Here is a 24,074-nt window from a genome sequence, read left to right as displayed (position 1 = left end):
CTTGCAGTGTCTGGACTCCTTCAAAGACATCATATAAGACCGTGAAGGGTAAAATGGACTATCAGCTGATTTTTGCAAAGGAGCCTTGGAACTTTGAGAGTTCAAATTTCGAGATGTCAGCACATCAAAAAGGCAAATTAAACATACAAATACATTTAACAGTCGCTTCACAGCCAGCTCCTCCAAATGAGACACCGATTACGATTTTTAACAAATTACTACTTTACCTATGAAAAGTTATTCAGTTATTATACTTCCTCTATGTACATCGGTATGCTACACAAGCTGGCATATTTGAAAATATTAAGTGAGATTAAATAAAAATGCTACCAACAATAAGGAATGAAAATGTGGATGAAGAAGCTCAAAGATTTGCTTTGTTTTGAGTGTACTGGATGACGGCTGCACGGGGGAGTGGAAATAGAGATTAACTTAATTATTATTATTATTATTATTTGTAGCATTTGTATCCCACATTTTCCCACCAATTTGCAGGCTCAATGTGGCTTACATTTGCCGTAATGGCGGTTGCCATTTCCGGGTAACAGAATTACAAATGGTATTGCGTTAAGGTGCATGCATACATGGTAACATACATGGAACATAACATATATGGAACAAATTATGGTATATATATATATATATATATATATATATATATATATATATATATATATATAATGTGCATACGTACATGGTAAAGAAGAATACATTATGGTATTGCATGAAGGTTCCTGAGTAATAAATTGGATTGTAGCAACGTGGATTGGTTTCAACCCGCGGCTCACTTGGGCTGGAAACCGGTGGTTCATTTGGGCTGGAATCCCGCAACCAGTGGTTCATTTGGGCTGGCTTATTGGGCTGGAATCCCGCAACCCGTGGCTAATTTGGGCTGGAAACCCACGGCTCATTTGGGCTGGAAACCTGCAACCCGTGGCTCATTTGGGCTGGAAAACCGCAACCCACGGCTCACTTGGGCTGGAAACCCGCAACCCGCGGCTCATTTGGGCTGGAAAACCACAACCCGCGGCTCACTTGGGCTGGAAACCCGCAACCCGCGGCTCATTTGGGCTGGAAAACCACAACCCGCGGCTCACTTGGGCTGGAAACCCGCAACCCGCGGCTCATTTGGGCTGGAAACCAGTAGTTCATTTGGGCTGGAATCCCGCAACCAGTGGTTCATTTGGGCTGGAAACCCGCAACCCGCGGCTCATTTGGGCTGGAAAACCACAACCCGCGGCTCACTTGGGCTGGAAACCAGTGGTTCATTTGGGCTGGAATCCCGCAACCCGCGGCTCATTTGGGCTGGAAAACCACAACCCGCGGCTCACTTGGGCTGGAAACCCGCAACCCGCGGCTCATTTGGGCTGGAAAACCACAACCCGCGGCTCACTTGGGCTGGAAACCCGCAACCCGCGGCTCATTTGGGCTGGAAACCAGTGGTTCATTTGGGCTGGAATCCCGCAACCCGTGGCTCATTTGGGCTGGAAACCCGCAACCCGCGGCTCATTTGGGCTGGAAAACCACAACCCGCGGCTCACTTGGGCTGGAAACCGGTGGTTCATTTGGGCTGGAATCCCGCAACCCGTGGCTCATTTGGGCTGGAAACCCGCAACCCGCGGCTCACTTGGGCTGGAAACCGGTGGTTCATTTGGGCTGGAATCCCGCAACCGGTGGCTCATTTGGGCTGGAAACCCGCAACCCGCGGCTCATTTGGGCTGGAAACCAGTGGTTCATTTGGGCTGGAATCCCGCAACCAGTGGTTCATTTGGGCTGGAAACCCGCAACCCGCGGCTCATTTGGGCTGGAAAACCACAACCCGCGGCTCACTTGGGCTGGAAACCAGTGGTTCATTTGGGCTGGAATCCCGCAACCCGCGGCTCATTTGGGCTGGAAAACCACAACCCGCGGCTCACTTGGGCTGGAAACCCGCAACCCGCGGCTCATTTGGGCTGGAAAACCACAACCCGCGGCTCACTTGGGCTGGAAACCCGCAACCCGCGGCTCATTTGGGCTGGAAAACCACAACCCGCGGCTCACTTGGGCTGGAAACCGGTGGTTCATTTGGGCTGGAATCCCGCAACCCGCGGCTCATTTGGGCTGGAAAACCACAACCCACGGCTCACTTGGGCTGGAAACCCGCAACCCGCGGCTCATTTGGGCTGGAAAACCACAACCCGCGGCTCACTTGGGCTGGAAACCCGCAACCCGCGGCTCATTTGGGCTGGAAACCCACAACCCGCGGCTCACTTGGGCTGGAAACCCGCAACCCGCGGCTCATTTGGGCTGGAAAACCACAACCCGCGGCTCACTTGGGCTGGAAAACCACAACCCGCGGCTCATTTGGGCTGGAAACCCGCAACCCGTGGCTCACTTGGGCTGGAAACCCGCAACCCGCGGCTCACTTGGGCTGGAAACCGGTGGTTCATTTGGGCTGGAATCCCGCAACCAGTGGTTCATTTGGGCTGGCTTATTGGGCTGGAATCCCGCAACCCGTGGCTAATTTGGGCTGGAAACCCACGGCTCATTTGGGCTGGAAACCTGCAACCCGTGGCTCATTTGGGCTGGAAAACCGCAACCCACGGCTCACTTGGGCTGGAAACCCGCAACCCGCGGCTCATTTGGGCTGGAAAACCACAACCCGCGGCTCACTTGGGCTGGAAACCCGCAACCCGCGGCTCATTTGGGCTGGAAAACCACAACCCGCGGCTCACTTGGGCTGGAAACCCGCAACCCGCGGCTCATTTGGGCTGGAAACCAGTGGTTCATTTGGGCTGGAATCCCGCAACCAGTGGTTCATTTGGGCTGGAAACCCGCAACCCGCGGCTCATTTGGGCTGGAAAACCACAACCCGCGGCTCACTTGGGCTGGAAACCAGTGGTTCATTTGGGCTGGAATCCCGCAACCCGTGGCTCATTTGGGCTGGAAACCCGCAACCCGCGGCTCACTTGGGCTGGAAACCGGTGGTTCATTTGGGCTGGAATCCCGCAACCGGTGGCTCATTTGGGCTGGAAACCCGCAACCCGCGGCTCATTTGGGCTGGAAACCAGTGGTTCATTTGGGCTGGAATCCCGCAACCGGTGGCTCATTTGGGCTGGAAACCCGCAACCCGCGGCTCATTTGGGCTGGAATCCAGTGGTTCATTTGGGCTGGAAACCCGCAACCCGCGGCTCATTTGGGCTGGAAACCCGCAACCCGCGGCTCACTTGGGCTGGAAACCGGTGGTTCATTTGGGCTGGAATCCCGCAACCCGTGGCTCATTTGGGCTGGAAACCGGTGGTTCATTTGGGCTGGAATCCTGCAACCAGTGGTTCATTTGGGCTGGAAAACCGCAACCCGCGGCTCATTTGGGCTGGAAACCCGCAACCCGCGGCTCACTTGGGCTGGAAACCGGTGGTTCATTTGGGCTGGAATCCCGCAACCAGTGGTTCATTTGGGCTGGCTTATTGGGCTGGAATCCCGCAACCCGTGGCTCATTTGGGCAGGAAAACCGCAACATGCGGCTCACTTGGGCTGGAAACAGTGTTGCCAGGTGGGCGGTTTTACCGACCAATTGGGCGGTTTTCCGCGACCCGCCGCGGGAAATTTTTGCCCGTGGCGGGTCGCGGTTTTTTGGGCTTCTTTTTTTTCTTTTCCACGGTTTTTCGGGCGGTTTTTTTGGCCGCGGGGGCGGGGTTAGTGACGTTTTGGGCGGGGCCGATGACGGGGGAGGAGGGGCCGGTGACGGCAGGGGCGGGGTTGATGACGGCGGGGGTGATGACGCGGGGGTGGGGTGTCAGGGGTGGGGTTTGAGTTTGGGCGGGTTTTGGGCTGTTTTTACGCTGGATTGGGTGGGAAAAAAATTTTCCACCTGGTAACAGGCTGGAAACCGGTGGTTCATTTGGGCTGGAAACCCGGGCCGCAGCTCATTTGGGCTGGAATCCCGCAACCCGTGGCTCATTTGGGCGGGAAAACCACGTTCTCGAGGCTCGGTCTTGAAAAGTAGACCAATTGGGCTGTCAATAGAAATCAAACAAAATAAAACATGGAAAAGAAAATAAGATGATACCTTTTTTATTGGACATAACTTAATACATTTCTCGATTAGCTTTCGAAGGTTACCCCAAATTGGGATGGAAAACCGCAGTACCTCAGCCTTAACAGCAGTCTGGCGTGGCGAACGTTCTTCTCCCACTTCCGGCTTGCCGTAACCTAGCAACCAGGAGTCCAGGACAGGACAGGCACAACAGCAGCAGCGCGCGGAGCCTCCCGCCAGCCGCCGATTTGAACTTCTCTTCAGCGACTGGAGCTGCCGCCGGTTCCCTCGGAGTTCAAAGGGCTACTAGTACTAATTACCGCGCGCTCTCTGGCGTCCTTGTTATGGGTTCTCGCGGGACAGGTCGCGTTTGCGCGGGCGCCCGGCAGCTGTACGAGCTGAAGCAGCGCGCGGCCGAGTATTACCGCACGAACGGGGTCCCGGGCCGGATCGAGGAGGCGCTAAACGTCATCTTCTTCAGCAACCCCGACGACGTGTACGGAGCCCTGGTGAGCCGCGGCCTGTTAGGAGCAAAGTGGGCTTATATGATGGTGGCACTCGCAGTTCTGATTTCCCCGGCATAGTAACATAAGTATTGCCATAATGGGAAAGACCAAGGGTCCATCCAGCATCCTGTTTCCAACAGTGGCCAATCCAGGTCACAAATACCTGGCACGATCCCCAAAAAAGTACAAAACATTCTATACTGCTTATCCCAGTAATAGTGGATTTTCCCCAAGTCCATTTAATCAGGGCCGCCAAGAGGGGGGGACAAAATTCCCGGGCCTGGTGCCGCAGTCCCACCCGCCACCGGACCCCCTCCACCCGAACCCCCGCCAGCAGAAGTGCTGTCTTCTGTTCTGACTCAGGCGTGCGAGGCCCACACAGACGCGCTCCGAGTCTCAGCTGATCTTCGCTGTACTCTGCAGGGCTTCTGTGCGTCTGACGTGCAGGACGTCAGACGCAAAGAAGCCCTGCAGAGTCAGCTGAGAGCAGCGCGTCTGTGTGGGCCGCGCACGCCGGAGTCAGAAGACAGCACCTCTGCTGGCGGGGGTTTGGGTGGAAGAGGTCCGGCCCTGTGGCAGAGGCGGGTGGGACTGTGGCGCCTTGCCCCCCTGGGGGGGGGGGGGGGGGTTGCCTTGTCCCAGGCCCGGCCCAGTCTCTCGGCTGCCCTGCATTTAATAACGGTCGAAGCTGTCCAAACCTTTTTTAAACTCCGCTAAGCTAACCACCTTTTCCACATTCTCTGGCAACGAATTCCAGACATTAATTACACATTGAGTGAAGAAATATTTTCTCTGATTCGTTTTAAATTTACTACATTGTAGCTTCATTGCATGCCCCTTAGTCCTAGTATTTTTGGAAAATGTGAACAGATGCTTCACATCTACCCATTCAACTCCACTCATTATTTTATAGACCTCTATCATATCTCCCCTCAGCCGCCTTTTCTCCAAGCTGAAGAGCCCTAGCTGCTTTAGCCTTTCCTCATAGGGAAGTCGTCCCATCCCATTTATCATTTTCGTCGCCCTTCTCTGCACCTTTTCTAATTCCACTATATCTTTTTTGAGATGCGGCAACCAGAATTGAACACAATATTCGACGTGCAGTCGCACCATGGAGCGATACAAAAGCATTATAACATCCTCATTTTTGTTTTCCATTCCTTTCCTTTCCTAATAATACCTAACATTCTATTTGCTTTCTTAGCCGCAGCAGCACACTGAGCAGAAGGTTTCAATGTATCGTCAACAACGACACCTAGATCCCTTTCTTGGTTGGTGACTCCTAACGTGGAACCTTGCATGACGTAGCTATAATTCGGGTTCCTCTTTCCCACATGCATCACTTTGCACTTGCTCACATTAAACATAGTAGATGACGGCAGAAAAAGACCTGCACGGTCCGTCCAGTCTGCCCCAAAAGACCCTGAATGCTTTAACATCGGTTTACACCATTCTATGGGCAAATCTAGAAGGTGTCCTGCACTTTTTTATTTATTTTCCATATATATACCCTGCATTAGCCCGAAATAGACTAAAGTTCAGTGTGGCTTACAATAAAACATAGTAATGTACAGAATATAACACAAATTACAATTGGTTCAAGAAGCAATTTAATACATGTGAAGTAAGTAACCAGGGATTTAAGGTGTGGGTTGCCCTGCGTGCCGAGGCCACTTCTAGCATTTCTGTAAAATGGCCACATTACCATTTTTCCTATTAATTGCCAGGCATTAGTTTCCCCAATTTATTTATTTATTTATTGCATTTGTATCCCACATTTTCCCACCTCTTTGCAGGCTCAATGTGGCTTACAATACATGATTAGTGGAAATATGTTAGAAAATCTTGTTCAACATGATAATGATGAAGCATGATAGTAGTGTTACAAGCAGGTATAATAAAATAGTACAGGATATATGTGGAGAAGTTGTGTGTATGTATATTGGTTGATCCTTGTGGTATGCCTTGTCAAAGAGATGGGTCTTCAGGAGTTTGCGGAAGCTCATTAGTTTGTGGATCGCCTTTAGGTTGCGCGGCAATGCGTTCCATAACTGTGTGCTCACGTATGTAAAGTTTGACGCATGCATTAGTTTGTATTTTAGACCTTTGCAATTAGGGAAGTGCAGATTAAGGAATGTGCGGAAAGATCTTTTGGCATTCCTGGGTGGTAGGTCTATCAAATCTGACATGTAGGCTGGCGCATCTCTGTGAATGATTTTGTGAACCAGGGAGCATATTTTGAACGTGATGCGTTCTTTAAGTGGGAGCCAGTGTAATTTTTCTCGTAGGGGTTTAGCACGTTCATATTTTGTCTTACCGAATATGGCTGCAGTGTTCTGGGCTATCTGAAGTTTCTTGATTATTTGCTCTTTACAACCGGCGTAGAGTGCGTTGCAGTAGTCTAGATGATTGAGCACAATTGATTGTATCAGATTTCGGAAAACAGTCCTTGGGAAGAAAGGTCTTACTCTTTTTAATTTCCACATTGAGTGAAACATCTTCTTGGTTGTGTTCTTTGCGTGGCTTTCGAGTGTTAGGTGTCTGTCGATGGTAACTTCAAGAATTTTTAGGGTATCAGAAATTGGTAGGTTCAGATTTGGTGTGTTAATGGTGGTGAATTTGTTCTTGTTATGTTGAGAGGTGAGTATTAGGCATTGAGTTTTTTCTGCATTAAGTTTTAGCCGAAATGCATCCGCCCATGAATGCATGATATGGAGACTTTGGTTGATGTCATTGGAAATTTCCTTTAGATCTTGTTTAAATGGGATGTAGATTGTTACGTCATCTGCGTATATGTATGGGTTGAGGTTTTGGTTTGATAATAATTTAGCCAAGGGTATCATCATTAAGTTGAATAGAGACGGCGAGAGGGGAGATCCCTGTGGGACTCCGCATTCTGGTATCCATGGGGCTGAGGAAGTCGAATTAGATGTCACTTGGTATGATCGCGTGGTTAGGAATCCCTTAAACCAGTTGAGAACGTTACCTCCAATTCCAAAGTAATCAAGGATATGTAGTAGTATTCCATGATCAACCATGTCGAAAGCGCTTGACATGTCAAATTGTAGAAGAAGTATGTTCTTTCTAGATGCAATCATTTGTTTGAATTTGGTCATGAGAGTAACTAGTACTGTTTCAGTGCTGTGGTTTGACCGAAATCCTGACTGAGAGTCATGGAGTATTGAGAATTTATTTAAATAGTTTGTGAGTTGTTTGGTCACCAATCCTTCCGTTAGTTTGGTTATTAAAAGAATAGATGCTACTGGTCTGTAGTTTGTTAGTTCACTGGCACTTTTCTTTGCGTCTTTGGGTATGGGGGTGAGTAGAATGTTTCCTTTCTCCTTCGGGAAAAGTCCATTTTGTAACATATAATTGAAGTGTTTCGTTATGTCTGTTATGAATTGTTGAGGAGTGGATGTCATAAGGTTGTTTGGACATATGTCTAGTTTGCAATGAGATTTGGCAAATCTTTTGAGCGTTTGGGAGACAATATCCTCTGATAGTGTCTCGAAATTGGTCCAGGTTCTGTCTGCTGGGCAAGTGCCAGGTTATGGGTCTAGACAGTTGAGGATTTCCATATAGTCGATGGTACTGACAGGTATCTTGAGTTGCAGTTGTACGATTTTCTCGTTGAAATATCTCACGAGATTATCTGCTCCTGGTGCGTCTTTGTTGTTGGTTGTGATTGGTGTAATATCTAGCAGTTTATTCACGAGTTGGAAGAGTTTATGCGTGTCCTTGTAGTTTGGACCAATTAGAGTTTTGTAGTATAATCTTTTGGTTTGTCTTATGGTATATTTGAATTTTCTTTGGAGTTGTGTGTCCTTACCACCACCTATTTAGTAGGGAGAAATTGCAAAGGCCTCAAATACAAAACCTACTATGCATCCAACTTCTCCATTATAGGCAGCCAACTCTGGAACGCAATACCTCGTCACATCCGAACAACCAATGAACATCTACACTTCCGAAAGCTGCTTAAAATTTACCTCTTCAGACAAGCTTACCCAAATAACCCAACTTAATTCTCGAACTCAGACCACACTACCCATACTCCAATCCTTTCCCACACATCCCTCCCTATTGTCCTACTCTTTCCAACTGGATCATCTCTGTGATACTTCATACCATACTCTGTGTTATCTCTTTGGTACTTTGTACCACACCTTGTACCTTACTTTGTGTTCTCTATGATACTCTATACCACATCCTGTAAGCCGCACTGAGCCTGCTATCGAGTGGGAAAGAGCGGGGTATAAATGCCATAAATAAATAAAATAAAAGATACAATTTTTTTGTGTGCCAGAGAAGCATGCACAGATGCCACAACTACTGCAGAACACTTAAATGCACTCCACAAGTAGTGTATCTTGGCATGTAGGAAGCACGCATTAGTGTTTACTGCTACTTAGTAAAAAGATCCCTTAGTTCAGTGCAGTAAGATGTTAGGCCTTTGATTGGCACCCCTCCCCAGGGCTCCTCCTTTTCTCATTATTGTACAGGTTATATCCAAGGGCAGCCCAACGATTAGGCTGCCTGAGGTGGGGGCCTCAGGTGACACTCTGACGGAGGAGCATCTCCCCCTTCCTTCCTCTTCCCCATTCCCCCAGTTTACCTTCTTTATGTTCCAAAAGCTGGGAGCATCAGGCACGATTTCCATATGCTGCCCTACCGCCAACACCCACCTCTTCTTTTCACTGTGGCTGCCTTTCTGATGTAACTTCCTGTTTCCTCAGATATGGCCACAATAGAGAAGAGGCCAGTGTTGGCAACAGGGCAGTGTATGAGAATTGCTGCCGCTGCTGACTTTTGGAACATGAAGAAAGAAGGTAAATTTGGGGAACGGGATGAAGGAAGGTAGGCGGGGAGATGGTAGAACTCGGCTGGGAGAAGGGCTCATCCCTGTCTCAGGTGGTACCTTGCCTTGGGCCACCCCTGGGTACATCATACTCTATATGGTTATTCTCATAGTCAAACTGAAAACCTCAAAATAATTCCCATTGTGTTGGGTGCCACAGGCTTGATTAAAAAAAAAAATCAAGAATTTCCAAACACACACGTTACATCTTACAAAGTCCAGAGGGAAGCTCTCTTTTGCTTGATGCAAGTTTTACAGTAAGCATTAGCAATAGATTTGAAAGACAGAGAATACTTACAGCAAACGACAGCCAGCATGGTTAAAAGGTGACTTGAAAGAGACTATTAGAGCCAAAAGAGCATCCTTCAAAGAATGAAAAAAGGATCTGAATGAAGAAAATGAGAAGCAACATAAGCACTGTCAAGCTAGATGCAAATCATTAATAAAGAAGGCTAAAAGAGAATGTGAAGAAACACTTGCCACAGAGAGAAAAACTTATAATAATACCTTTTTCAGGTACATCAGAAATAGAAGGCCTATAAGGAAGTCTGTGGGACCATTAAATCACAAATCGTCCGTAGTACTTGAAGATTGGAGGGTAGCCAATATAATGCCAATTTTTTAAAAAGGGTTCCAGGAATGGTCCTCGAAATTACAGACCGGTATGCCTGATGTCAGTCCCGGCCAGGTAAGGTAGTGGAAACTATTATGAAGAATAAAATTATTGAACACGTAGACAAATATGGTTTAATGGGACAGAGTCAGCATGGCTTCAGCCAAAGGAAGTCTTCCCTCACCAATCTGCTTTATTACTTTGAACAGTAGTTAGCTGACACTTTGGGACTTAATCATTACACAGCAGGAGGTAAGGGTTGAGCTCTGAATAGGGGTCAAACCATTTGTAACTTTGCTCAGGTGCTGACCTCTCTGTACCTGAAGCAAACTCCTCCAAAGTAAAACAAATTCGGACCTTTTAAATTCCAAACTTCTCAACTTTCTGGCTATAGGTGAGATACCTGATATTCTCTTTAATTTAATGCTTAGTGCTTAATTAATTTTGCCCTGTGAAACCTCTTATTTTCTTTCTTTCTTTCTCTTCCTGCCAAGCTCTGAGAGAGGGAGGCTGCATTGCATTGCATTGTATTGTATTGCATTGCATTGTATTGTATTGTATTGGGGCTCTAATGTACATTTTACATTGTTGAAACTGATATTATTGGGAATATCTGGATTTATATTACAACAAGGAAAGTTTATTTTTTATATTCTAGGGCAATTTTGAAAGTTAAATCATTTGAAAATTCTTTGACCAGACTGTACCAATTCTGGTCCCCATCTAGAGAATTGCCTTGAGAACAACAGTAGTTAGCTGACACTTTGGGACTTATAATCCCACCCACCCACCCCAGGGTTTTCCACTCATTTATAGACACACCAAACCTCATTAACTTTACTCAATCATACACAGGCAGTCTTGCAGACTGTTAACCCCAACTAAGTACACCTGTTCATACCCATTTCAACCAACCAGGATGACTTTTATTCTCTGCAATAATTGTGGTACTTTAGTTTCAAGGCCAATCATCTGGAGACTTAAAGCTTGCCCTATCTGTCTTCAGCTATCTAGTTTTAAACAAGAGCTCAGTAAAGTAACGCAAGAATTGGATACAATTAAAGCAGCTTCTAGGACTGCACAGAAAAATAGCTTCTCACCACTCCCTCAAAGAATAAAACCACATAAGAACAGATGGTTCACAGTAGGCTCAGGCAGACTTCGTCATGTGACACAGAAGCATCCGCCCGCACAAGTGTTGCCCCTAAAGAATTCTTTTGCTCCATTACAGCACTGTAATGCTCCTGAAAATAAAACTGAGGCAGAGGAAAAAGCAATAGAGTTGGAACAAAAAGACATAAAGGTACCCAAAATGAAAAGACACCCCCAAATCACTAATGTTGAAACACATACCAAGAAAAATAGATGGAAAGGGATGGCCACAAATGCTCGTAGTCTAAGCAATAAAGTTCATGACCTTCAAGCCCTGATGTTGGAGGCAGACTTAGATGTTGTTGCAATCACAGAGACGTGGCTCAACGGTTCCCACGAATGGGATGCAAGCATTACAGGCTATAATCTATTTAGGAAGGATAGAGAGGGTCGTAAAGATGGAGGAGTAGCTCTGTATGTGAGGAATGATATCATGGCAACTGAAATGACAGGGACCTGGGGAAAAGAAGAAGCAATATGGATCACCTTAAAAAGAGATGATAGAACCTCTGTCCACGTGGGTGTTGTCTACAGACCCCCGACACAATTAGAGGAACTAGATAAAGATCTGATCGCAGATATTCAAAATTAGAAAAGAAAAAAGAGGTTCTGTTGATGGGAGATTTCAATCTGCCGGATGTAGATTGGAAGGTTCCGTCTGCCAAATCGGAAAGAAGTAGAGAGATCGTGGATGCTTTCCAAAGTGCTCTGCTCAAACAGATGGTGACGGAACCCACGAGGGAGGGAGCGATGCTGGATCTGGTACTCACAAATGGGTATAGTGTATCAAATGTGCGAGTGTGTGCACACCTGGGAAGCAGTGACCATCAAACGGTTTGGTTTGATATAACAGCTGAAGTGGAGGGCGGCCACTCTAAACTCAAAAGTCCTGAATTTCAAGTGTGCTGACTTTAGTAAAATGGGGGAATACCTGAGGAAGGAGATGATGGGCTGGGAGGACGAACATGAAGTGGAAGAGCAGTGGTCCAGGCTGAAAGAAGTAATAAATAGGGCCACAGACCTTTATGTAAGGAGAGTAAATAAAAGCAAGAGGAAAAGGAAACCGATATGGTTCTCCAAGCAAGTGGCTGAGAAAATAAAGGCTAAAGAGTTGGCGTTCCAGAAATATAGAAAATCTCAAGAAGAGGAACACGGGGAGGAATACCGGATGAAACTGAAAGAAGCCAAGAGAGAGGTACGTCTGGCGAAGGCGCAAGCGGAAGAACAAGTGGCTAGAAATGTAAGGAGGGGCTACCGCTATGTAGATAATGATGAAGAAAAAGCCAATTTGCTAAATAGAAACTTTCCGTTCACGGAAGAGAGTGTGTATCAACAACTTGGAAAGCTAAAGGTGGACAAAGCCATGGGACCGGACGGGATCCACCCCAGAATATTGAGGGAGCTCAGAGAGGTCCTGGCGGGTCCTCTTAAAGATTTGTTTAATAAATCCTTGGAGACGGGAGAGGTTCCGAGGGACTGGAGAACGGAGGAGGTGGTACCTCTTCACAAAAGTGGTGATAGGGAAGAAGCTGGAAACTACAGGCCGGTAAGCCTCACTTCGGTTATTGGAAAAGTAATGGAAGCCATGCTGAAGGAAAAATAAATAAATAAATAAATAAGCCTCACTTCGGTTATTGGAAAAGTAATGGAAGCCATGCTGAAGGAAAGGATAGTGAATTTCCTAGAAGCCAACAAGCTGCAAGATCCGAGACAACATGGTTTTACCAGAGGGAAATCGTGCCAAACGAATCTCATTGAATTCTTTGATTGGGTACATAAGTACATAAGTAGTGCCATACTGGGAAAGACCAAAGGTCCATCTAGCCCAGCATCCTGTCACCGACAGTGGCCAATCCAGGTCAAGGGCACCTGGCACGCTCCCCAAACGTAAAAACATTCCAGACAAGTTATACCTAAAAATGCGGAATTTTTCCAAGTCCATTTAATAGCGGTCTATGGACTTGTCCTTTAGGAATCTATCTAACCCCTTTTTAAACTCCGTCAAGCTAACCGCCCGTACCACGTTCTCCGGCAACGAATTCCAGAGTCTAATTACACGTTGGGTGAAGAAAAATTTTCTCCGATTCGTTTTAAATTTACCACACTGTAGCTTCAACTCATGCCCTCTAGTCCTAGTATTTTTGGATAGCGTGAACAGTCGCTTCACATCCACCCGATCCATTCCACTCATTATTTTATACACTTCTATCATATCTCCCCTCAGCCGTCTCTTCTCCAAGCTGAAAAGCCCTAGCCTTCTCAGCCTCTCTTCATAGGAAAGTCGTCCCATCCCCACTATCATTTTCGTCGCCCTTCGCTGTACCTTTTCCAATTCTACTATATCTTTTTTGAGATACGGAGACCAGTACTGAACACAATACTCCAGGTGCGGTCGCACCATGGAGCGATACAACGGCATTATAACATCCGCACACCTGGACTCCATACCCTTCCTAATAACACCCAACATTCTATTCGCTTTCCTAGCCGCAGCAGCACACTGAGCAGAAGGTTTCAGCGTATCATCGACGACGACACCCAGATCCCTTTCTTGATCCGTAACTCCTAACGCGGAACCTTGCAAGACGTAGCTATAATTCGGGTTCCTCTTACCCACATGCATCACTTTGCACTTGTCAACATTGAACTTCATCTGCCACTTGCACGCCCATTCTCCCAGTCTCGCAAGGTCCTCCTGTAATCGTTCACATTCCTCCTGCGACTTGACGACCCTGAATAATTTTGTGTCATCGGCGAATTTAATTACCTCACTAGTTATTCCCATCTCTAGGTCATTTATAAATACATTAAAAAGCAACGGACCCAGCACAGACCCCTGCGGGACCCCACTAACTACCCTCCTCCACTGAGAATACTGGCCACGCAATCCTACTCTCTGCTTCCTATCTTTCAACCAGTTCTTAATCCATAATAATACCCTACCTCCGATTCCATGACTCTGCAATTTCTTCAGGAGTCTTTCGTGCGGCACTGGTAACTGGAGAATTGAATCATCGACGTGCTATAGACGTAATCTACTTAGATTTTAGCAAAGCTTTTGATACGGTTCCTCACAGGAGGCTCTTAAATAAACTAGATGGGCTGAAGATAGGTCCCGAAGTGGTGAACTGTATTAGGAACTGGTTGACGGACAGACGACAGAGGGTGGTGGTAAATGGAGTTCGCTCGGAGGAGGGAAAGGTGAGTAGTGGAGTGCCTCAGGGATCTGTGCTGGGGCCGATTCTGTTCAATATATTTGTGAGTGACATTGCCGAAGGGTTAGAAGGTAAAGTTTGCCTATTTGCGGATGATACTAAGATTTGCAACAGAGTGGACACCCGAGAGGGAGTGGAAAGCATGAAAAGGGATCTGAGGAAGCTAGAAGAATGGTCTAAGGTTTGGCAATTAAAATTCAATGCGAAGAAATGCAAAGTGATGCATTTAGGGAGTAGAAACCCACGAGAGACTTATGTGTTAGGCGGTGAGAGTCTGATAGGTACTGAGGGGGAGAGGGATCTTGGGGTGATAGTATCCCAGGATCTGAAGGCGACGAAACAGTGTGACAAGGCGGTGGCCGTAGCGAGAAGGTTGCTAGGCTGTATAGAGAGAGGTGTGATCAGCAGAAGAAAGGAAGTGTTGATGCCCCTGTACAAGTCGTTGGTGAGGCCCCACCTGGAGTATTGTGTTCAGTTTTGGAGGCCGTACCTTGCGAAGGATGTTAAAAAAATGGAAGCGGTGCAAAGAAAAGCTACGAGAATGGTATGGGATTTGCGCTCCAAGACATATGAACAAAGACTTGCTGACCTGAACATGTATACCCTGGAGGAAAGGAGGAACAGGGGTGATATGATACAGACGTTCAAATACTTGAAAGGTATTAATCAGCAAAAAAAATCTTTTCCGGAGATGGGAAGGCGGTAGAACGAGAGGACATGAAATGAGATTGAAGGGGGGCAGACTCAAAAAAGATGTCGGGAAGTATTTTTTCACGGAGAGGGTGGTGGATGCTTGGAATGCCCTCCCGCGGGAGGTGGTGGAGATGAAAACGGTAACGGAATTCAAACATGCGTGGGATATGCATAAAGGAATCCTGTGCAGTAGGAATGGATCCTCAGAAGCTTAGCCGAAATTGGGTGGCGGAGCAGGTGGGGGAAGAGAGGTTGGTGGTTGGGAGGCGAGGATAGTGGAGGGCAGACTTATACGGTCCGTTCCAGAGCCGATGATGGGAGGCGGGACTGGTGGTTGGGAGGTGGGAAATACTGCTGGGCAGACTTATACGGTCTGTGCCCTCAGAAAGACAGGTACAAATCAAGGTAAGGTATACACATATGAGTTTATCTTGTTGGGCAGACTGGATGGACCATGCAGGTCTTTTTCTGCCGTCATCTACTATGTTACTATGTTACTATGAAGGCTTGACTAAACATGGATAATGGTGAGCTAGTTGGTGTAGTGGAGAAAATTAAAGAGTCATGGGATGAGAGACAATGTTCTTCTGTGGATTAGGAATTGATTATTGGACAGAAAACAGTGTAGGATTAAATGACCATTGTTCTTAATGTAGGAGGGTGAATAGTGGAGGGCTGTAAGGATCTGTACTGGGAAATTGGAACGACGAGTGAAGTGATTATATTTGCAGATGACACAAAACTATTAAGTTGTCAAAACGCATGCAGATTGTGAAAAATTGCATTCATTTACAGAGAATGTGGTAAAAGAAGTTAGCTTAGCAGGGTTTAAAAAAGGCTTGGATAATTTCCTAAAAGAAAAGTCTATAAACCATTATTAAGATAGACTTGGGAAAATCCACTGCTTATTGCTAGAATAAGAAACATAAAATTTGTTTTACTGTTCTGAGATCTTGCCAGTTACTGGTGACCTGGATTGGCCACTGGTAGAACTAGGATACTGGGCTTGATTGACCTTCAGTTTGTCTCAGTATAGCAACTCATGTTCTTATGTAACATTATCTTCCCCTGCCATCTTGTTTTTAAAACCATGACATCTTTTAGTCTTTCCATTAATTGCAAAGCGTTATAAAATCTAGAAATGGATACCCTATCTGGGGAGATGATATTCAAGAAGACATGTACTCTCTCCCCCAAAGGGAACTGTAAACTATCTCCGGTTAATGATTGTATATAGTGCTTTAGCTGACAAAAGTCTAATTGATTTCCCCATTGGGTGGTAAGAAGGTACTGGAATGCCCCATATGATATCGGTGTATCCTCTCCATCAATCAAATGTTCAATCAGGTGAACTCCCTGGTCCTCCTAGTGAATGAAGACTCTGTTCTCCTTCATAGGGGGACACTCTATATTGCCTCGTATCAGCAGTTGATTTGGAAGTATTAGGGTTACCCTCCAACAACTGGATGAAGGACTGCCGGACACCCCATAAAAGACAAATTATAATGCCATGTTTCAGGTGACTAGGTAGTAAGGCTTCTTAGATACCTGTGTTAGCAAATTGAAGTGTTATGGGACTAGAAATGCTTTTTCTTAGAATAAAGGGGTATAGTCATGGCTATCTCTCAGATGTTGAAGTAGGCAGGCCTTATTGTAGAGCTTGAGATCAGAAAGCCCCAAACCCCCTTTCTGCCAGTTCCCATAGAGTAGGGTATTCTCAACCCAGTCTTTGGGAAACATCTAGCCAGTCAGGTTTTCATGATACCTACAATGAATATGCATGAGATAAATTCACATGCACTGCTTCCATTACATGTAAATCTATTTCCTGCATATTCTTCAAGACTGCGCTCCATTAGAAATTCAATTGACAAGGCTTCACTCTGTATGCTAACACATGCATATATTACAACGCGCCTGAATTATTGTAATATTACGTATGCAGGGTTAGCCAAAACAAATATTAAACGTCTACAGATAATACAGAATACTGCAGCGTGTGTCATTAGCAGGGCTTCAAGGTTCGATAGAATTACACCACTGCTGGTTCAACTTCACTGGCTTCCAGTGGAAGCCAGAATAAAATTTAAAATTCTTACATTGACCCATAAAGCTCTATATTCCCTAACCCCTTTATATTTATCAAATTTAGTCCTGCCGTATTCACCTAGGCGTACACTCTGTTCACTCACAGATAATAGACTGATCATCCCATCACCTCAAAAAGCTAGATGGGAGTCTACTAGAAATTTGGCCTTCTTTTTCTTGGCCCCTTCCCTTTGGAATTGTCTTCCAAAACACTTTGACTGGAAGAGTCCCACATTCAATTTCGAAAACTTACCTGTTTCAGGATACGTTTGAGGATAATCTGTGATAAAAGATATGAACTGATAGCTTGTATTAAATTTGCAGAACTACTATATGTTATTTATGTACTTGTTTACGAATGGCTGTTTAGTAAGAATTAGTTTTATCTTCTAAAGTATGGCTGTTTTGGATTTGCTTTCCTATCTATTCGATGGAGTTCTTTATGTTGTTGTTTTTACCATTTTTATCTCAATATGTAAACCGTTTCTGTTTTGTAACCACAATTTGAAACGGTATAGTAAAAATGAATAATCGATAAACGATATCCTAAAAACCTGATTGGCTGTGTGTGTCCGTAGGACTGGGGTGAGAACCCCTACCATAGAGGAAATGCACCCTCATCTTGAGCTTCTTCCCTTCACAACAAAACCTTTTGATCATTTTTTTATCTCTTTCCTCAAAAGCTTAAGGGGAAGAATCCGCATCACATAAATCCATGTGGAAATCATCATTCAAAATCGGCTTGTTCATCCTGATAGTGAAATGGGGCTAGTTTGGCAACTTTCCAGTCTTTGGTTTCCTGTAGAAGCCATCTCACATTAGCATCATAATTATCATGGGTAGTGGCAGTACTGGATTACTTTCTTGTTAACTAGGCTCTCCAGCATAGCCTGTTCTGTTTCCCTGTGTACTTTCCCTTGTTACCTTCCGGCTCTCTGAACAAAGAGCCGGTTGTTGCCAGCTGCTTTCCTTGATTACTTTGCTTGTTTTTCCTTTTGCTTGCTTTAAACTTTTGACTGCAGTGTTTGTTATTTTGCTCTTGTAAGCCCTGCTTCTTTCTGACTTGTGTATTAGAAGCAGCCCTTTCCTCTAGCCTGCTTTAAATCTTTGTCTGCTGTGTTTGCCTCCTGGCTCTTTTGAGCATTGCTCCTTCTCTGATTTGTGTATGTAAAGGCAGCTTTCCCTGTTTGCTTGCTTTTCCCTTTGTCTCTAGTGTCTGTTATTTGACTCTGTGGCACTGCCTTGTGTATTCCTGTGAGTGACTTCCCTTTATCCTTGAGTGCCGTGTGGCACAGCCTTGTATATTCTTATGAGTGGCTTCCCTTTACCCTTGAGTGCTGTGTGGCCAGCCTTGTGTATTCCTATGAGTGGCTTTCTTTTATCTTTGAGTGCTCTGTGGCACAGCCTTATGTATTCCTATGAGTGGCTTCCCTTTACCCTTGAGTGCTGTGTGGCCAGCCTTGTGTATTCCTATGAGTGGCTTCCTTTTATCCTTGAGTGCTCTGTGGCACAGCCTTGTGTATTCCTTTGAGTGGTTCTCTCTTCCCTGAGTGCTGTATGGTACAGCCTAGAGTGTCCCTATGAGTGGCTTCCCTTTATCCTTGAGTGCCAGGTGGCACACCCTTGAGTATTCCTTTGAGTGGCTTACCTTTTCCATGAGTGCTGTAGGGTACATCCTAGAGTGTCCGTATGAGTGGCTTCCCTTTCTCCTTGAGTGCCGGGTGGCACACCCTGAGTATTCCTTTGAGTGGCTTCCCGCTTCCCTGAGTGCTGTATAGTCCTTCTTAGAGTGTTCCTATGAGTGTCTTTCCCTTTTCCTTGAGTGCTGTGTGGCACAGCCGTGAGTGTTCCTTTGTTTGGCCTTGTCTTGAGTTTTCCCTGTGTGCTTTCTGTTTGAGTCCTCTCAGTTTGGTTTCTGTTTGTGTTTGAGTGGGTTGCTCTTTCGTTTAGCTTTGACTACTAGCGCAGCCTTGAGCGGTCTCTCTGTATGGCACGAGTGGGCTATTCTTTCGTTTAGCTGTGTCTACTAGCACAGCCCTGTGTCCTCTCTGTTTGATTTCTGTTTGTGTTTGAGTGGATTGCTCTTTTGTTTAGCTGTGACTACTAGTGCAGCCTTGAGCGGTCTCTCTGTTTGGCATGATTAGGCTGTTCTTTCATTTAGCTGTGTCTACTAGCACAGCCCTGAGCTTCCTCTCTGTTTGGTTCTGTTTGTGTTTTGAGTGGGTGGTTCTTCTGTTTAGCTGTGACTACTAGCTCAGCCTTGAGCTGCCTCTCTGTGTGGCACGAGTGGTCAGCTCTTTCTGTTAGCTGAGACTACTAGCTCAGCCTGAGCTACCTCTCTGTGTGATGTGTGTTTGACTTGGTTAGGACTATTTGTTTATAGCTGTGGTTCTAAGCCCAGCCCTGTGCTGCCTCCCTGTGTGGTTTTCTTATCTTTTACTTGTGGTTTCTACCATGGAGTCTAAGTGGGGTTGTACTTTCCCCTTCAGTTTGTTTATGCCTGTGTGTAGGGTCTTTGATCCCTTGTTTGTGGCTCTGCTTAGTGCAGTGTGTGTGCACTGCTAGAGTAGTATTTGCTCAAGAGAGTTTGTTCTGTTTCTTTTCCTTTCCCTCTGGTATGAGTGGGTTCCAGTTCAGCCTTGCGGCCCCGTATGCTTGGATTCTGTTATGGGTGGATTCCAGTTCAGCCTTATGGCCTGTATTAGTGTTTTTGTTCCTGGTTCCTGCTTTTGTTAAGTTCTGTTTCTGGTTTTCACTTTAGCCAGGCTCTGGTTTCATCTTGTCTGGAGTGTGCTCTGTCTATTTGCCATGTCTGGTATCTTGTTTGTATTCAGTGCCTTATTTGCCTCTGCTTTGCGCTCCCCAGAGGACTTGTCTACTGCAGCCTGGCTGTAGCCCAAGGGCTCACCATCCCGGGGGTTTTGTGACAGCATTGCTAGTAAGTTATAATTGGGGAGGCTGGTTCTGTTGTGAAGTTGCAAGAGGCCTGTTTATTATTTTAAATACTTGCTTGGTTGAATTTACAGCCTGGCTTTACATTGCCATGTGTCTTCTACAGTTTAAATCTTGCCTAGATGAGACCAGGCTCCACTCTTCCTTCTTCCAGTTTATTAACCAAGGGGAATATTTGTGTGGGGCATAGGACTTTCTTTTGTTGGGTTGTTATTTCTAAGACTGTCACTGAATGTGTATTCCAGATGTCAAGTTGCTCTGACACTGTAATCATCCAAATGGGGTTAGGAAAGGTCTTCTAAGAAACTCAGTAGGCAAATTTCTCATGTCTCTTATTTTCTTCCAAGCTCTGGTAGGGCCCACGTTTTGGGCTGTTATCTAAAGAAAATTTGACTAGAAAATGATAGAAGTGTCAGTCTCAGTGCCGTTAGCCTCATATTCAAGAATCTCTACCCCATTTTAGAACGCTTAGAGGCTCACTTTCAAAATACAGACCTCAAATCAAAACTTGCAATATTCAGTCCAGTAGTAGTAATGGCTTACCTCAGCCAGGTCACAGCAGCTAGATGTATTCAGTAAGGGCATAGACTTGGGCTTTAGTTCTTTCCTCCCTCTGCCTTTGTATCGGGGCCTCCTAATCTTCCTTTTCCCTGGGCCTCTGTATGTGAAGAAGTGCAGACTGATGCACTTGATGTACGAGATAGATCATGGCTGGACAGATTCAGCTTCAGTAGTTGGAGAACGTGGCCAGAGCTGGGCAGACTTCTACAGTCTGTGCCCTAATCATGACTGGAGAGAGAGGCCAGTGCTGGGCAGACTTGTACGATCTGTGCCTCGATCATGGCTGGAGAGATTTGGGTGGGCTGGAGTTGGGTTCGATGACAGCTTCAATAGTTGGAGAATAAGGCTAGTGCCAGGCAGATTTGTCGGTGCCCTGAAAATGGCAAGGACAAATCAATATCAAGTGTGCATATGTAGTATCACATCATACCTTATGCTATGAGTTTATCATGTCGGGCAGACTAGATGGACCATACAGGTCTTTATCTGCTGTCATCTACTATGTTAAAATTAGCACCCAAGTATAGTACATGTCCTTTTTTTAGTGGTTTGGTGATTTAATACTGCCATTGTGTCAGAGAAAATAGTGGTGGTTCTGTCTTGAGATTTTAAATGCAGGTTTAAGTTGCCTATAATCAATAACCTAGAGAAGATCAGGGTTGGTTCATACCCGTCTACTGTTAAGATATGATGACCATACGGTAAAAAATTATTTTCCATGGCATACAGACTTTATTATAGACAGATACAGTGCTGGAATCCCTGTCATAATCAGATGGAAGAACAGAATCCTCTGATGTGTGCAGCAAGGTTAAAAGAGCGATAAGAAGTAAACCATTTTGAAGTTAGATCATGTCAAGTTCTACCCAAAAGAAAAAATGTATTTTAAATGTTTTTGTGCCCAAAGAGTATGTTGAAATACGTTAAGAATTCGTATTAGCAATCAGTTCTTGAGCATCAGAAGTACAGTTGGAGTTAAAAAATGTATAGCAGTGCATGCTCTTGTTTGAATAATGATATAATTAATAAACTAAACTAAACTGTGTTTTGTTTGTTGAAGGCCAATTGGTTTACTGAGATCTCTAAGGCACCAGTAATTTCCAGGATGACTGGGAAAAAAGTGCTGGATGGGACAGGGCAACTAACAGTCCAAGTGGAAATCCTATGTATTGTCCAAAACAATGAAAAGGTGAGAGCACAAGGTGCCTGATTGTAGCATTAGTGAATGGAGGTTTATGAGCCAAGTCAGGACTGTAGACTGAAGCCCAGATCGTAAGAGGAAAGCCTAGTCGGCAAATCAGAAATAAAATGCAGAGAAATCTGGCCATGGTTGGTTGGTGTGTTGAGAAGCAGGTTCTCAGGTCTGTGTGTGATAGTGCCTGAAAAGACCAGATTTTTGCTTTTCCATAATTGGCAGATCTGTGAAGAGACTCCTGATTAAAAATAATACAAAAAACTGTCATTGATCAGGATCAGATATTTCAGTGAATTTGACATAGGTTTTGAGTTTGCCTTAAACCAGTGGTTCTCAACCCAGTCCTTGAGGCATACCCATCCAATCAAGTTTTCAGGATATCTGTAATGAATATACAGTGGTGGAAATAAGTATTTGATCCCTTGCTGATTTTGTAAGTTTGCCCACTGACAAAGACATGAGCAGCCCATAATTGAAGGGTAGGTTATTGGTAACAGTGAGAGATAGCACATCACAAATTAAATCCGGAAAATCACATTGTGGAAAGTATATGAATTTATTTGCATTCTGCAGAGGGAAATAAGTATTTGATCCCCCACCAACCAGTAAGAGATCTGGCCCCTACAGACCAGGTAGATGCTCCAAATCAACTCGTTACCTGCATGACAGACAGCTGTCGGCAATGGTCACCTGTATGAAAGACACCTGTCCACAGACTCAGTGAATCAGTCAGACTCTAACCTCTACAAAATGGCCAAGAGCAAGGAGCTGTCTAAGGATGTCAGGGACAAGATCATACACCTGCACAAGGCTGGAATGGGCTACAAAACCATTCAGTAAGACGCTGGGCGAGAAGGAGACAACTGTTGGTGCCATAGTAAGAAAATGGAAGAAGTACAAAATGACTGTCAATCGACAAAGATCTGGGGCTCCACGCAAAATCTCACCTCGTGGGGTATCCTTGATCATGAGGAAGGTTAGAAATCAGCCTACAACTACAAGGGGGGAACTTGTCAATGATCTCAAGGCAGCTGGGACCACTGTCACCACGAAAACCATTGGTAACACATTACGACATAACGGATTGCAATCCTGCAGTGCCCGCAAGGTCCCCCTGCTCCGGAAGGCACATGTGACGGCCCGTCTGAAGTTTGCCAGTGAACACCTGGATGATGCCGAGAGTGATTGGGAGAAGGTGCTGTGGTCAGATGAGACAAAAATTGAGCTCTTTGGCATGAACTCAACTCGCCGTGTTTGGAGGAAGAGAAATGCTGCCTATGACCCAAAGAACACCGTCCCCACTGTCAAGCATGGAGGTGGAAATGTTATGTTTTGGGGGTGTTTCTCTGCTAAGGGCACAGGACTACTTCACCGCATCAATGGGAGAATGGATGGGGCCATGTACCGTACAATTCTGAGTGACAACCTCCTTCCCTCCGCCAGGGCCTTAAAAATGGGTCGTGGCTGGGTCTTCCAGCATGACAATGACCCAAAACATACAGCCAAGGCAACAAAGGAGTGGCTCAGGAAGAAGCACATTAGGGTCATGGAGTGGCCTAGCCAGTCACCAGACCTTAATCCCATTGAAAACTTATGGAGGGAGCTGAAGCTGCGAGTTGCCAAGCGACAGCCCAGAAAATGATTTAGAGATGATCTGCAAAGAGGAGTGGACCAAAATTCCTCCTGACATGTGTGCAAACCTCATCATCAACTACAGAAGACGTCTGACCGCTGTGCTTGCCAACAAGGGTTTTGCCACCAAGTATTAGGTCTTGTTTGCCAGAGGGATTAAATACTTATTTCCCTCTGCAGAATGCAAATAAATTCATATACTTTCCACAATGTGATTTTCCGGATTTAATTTGTGATGTGCTATCTCTCACTGTTACCAATAACCTACCCTTCAATTATGGGCTGCTCATGTCTTTGTCAGTGGGCAAACTTACAAAATCAGCAAGGGATCAAATACTTATTTCCCCCACTGTACATGGCATAAATTTGCGTGCACTCCATTATTTTCAGATTTATCTCATGCCAATTTGGTTATTCTGAAAACCTGACTGGCTGAGTGTGTCCAGAGGACTGGATTGAGAACCCCTGCCTTAAATTAATTATGGTTTCCATTACGTTCCCACTATTCCAGGACAAGTGGGTAGTTATGTCCATCGACCAGCAGGTGGAGATAGAGAATACAGAACTGAGCACCACTACATAGCTCCCTGCTAG

General features: G+C 45.5%; 1 protein-coding gene across 3 annotated transcripts in view; it reads left to right on the top strand.

Moving 5' to 3' along the window:
• The first annotated feature begins 4,262 nt into the window (after nt 1-4,262).
• Nucleotides 4,263-24,074, top strand: part of ENO4 (enolase 4) — a 175,299-nt gene continuing 155,487 nt past the window's right edge. For 2 of the 3 annotated variants that reach the window (XM_030204749.1, XM_030204748.1), the window contains exons 1-2: nt 4,263-4,524; nt 21,714-21,842. In XM_030204749.1, coding sequence (XP_030060609.1) covers nt 4,360-4,524; nt 21,714-21,842 — 294 coding nt within the window. In that variant the 5' untranslated portion in view covers nt 4,263-4,359. Of the gene's footprint in view, nt 4,525-9,982; nt 10,068-21,713; nt 21,843-24,074 lie in introns of those variants that run through there. The other variant, XM_030204750.1, reaches the window with a different exon arrangement.

Source organism: Microcaecilia unicolor, chromosome 5 (assembly GCF_901765095.1).
Source record: "Microcaecilia unicolor chromosome 5, aMicUni1.1, whole genome shotgun sequence".
NCBI classification, from domain to species: domain Eukaryota; kingdom Metazoa; phylum Chordata; class Amphibia; order Gymnophiona; family Siphonopidae; genus Microcaecilia; species Microcaecilia unicolor.
This window is presented reverse-complemented; position numbering and strand designations above follow the sequence as displayed.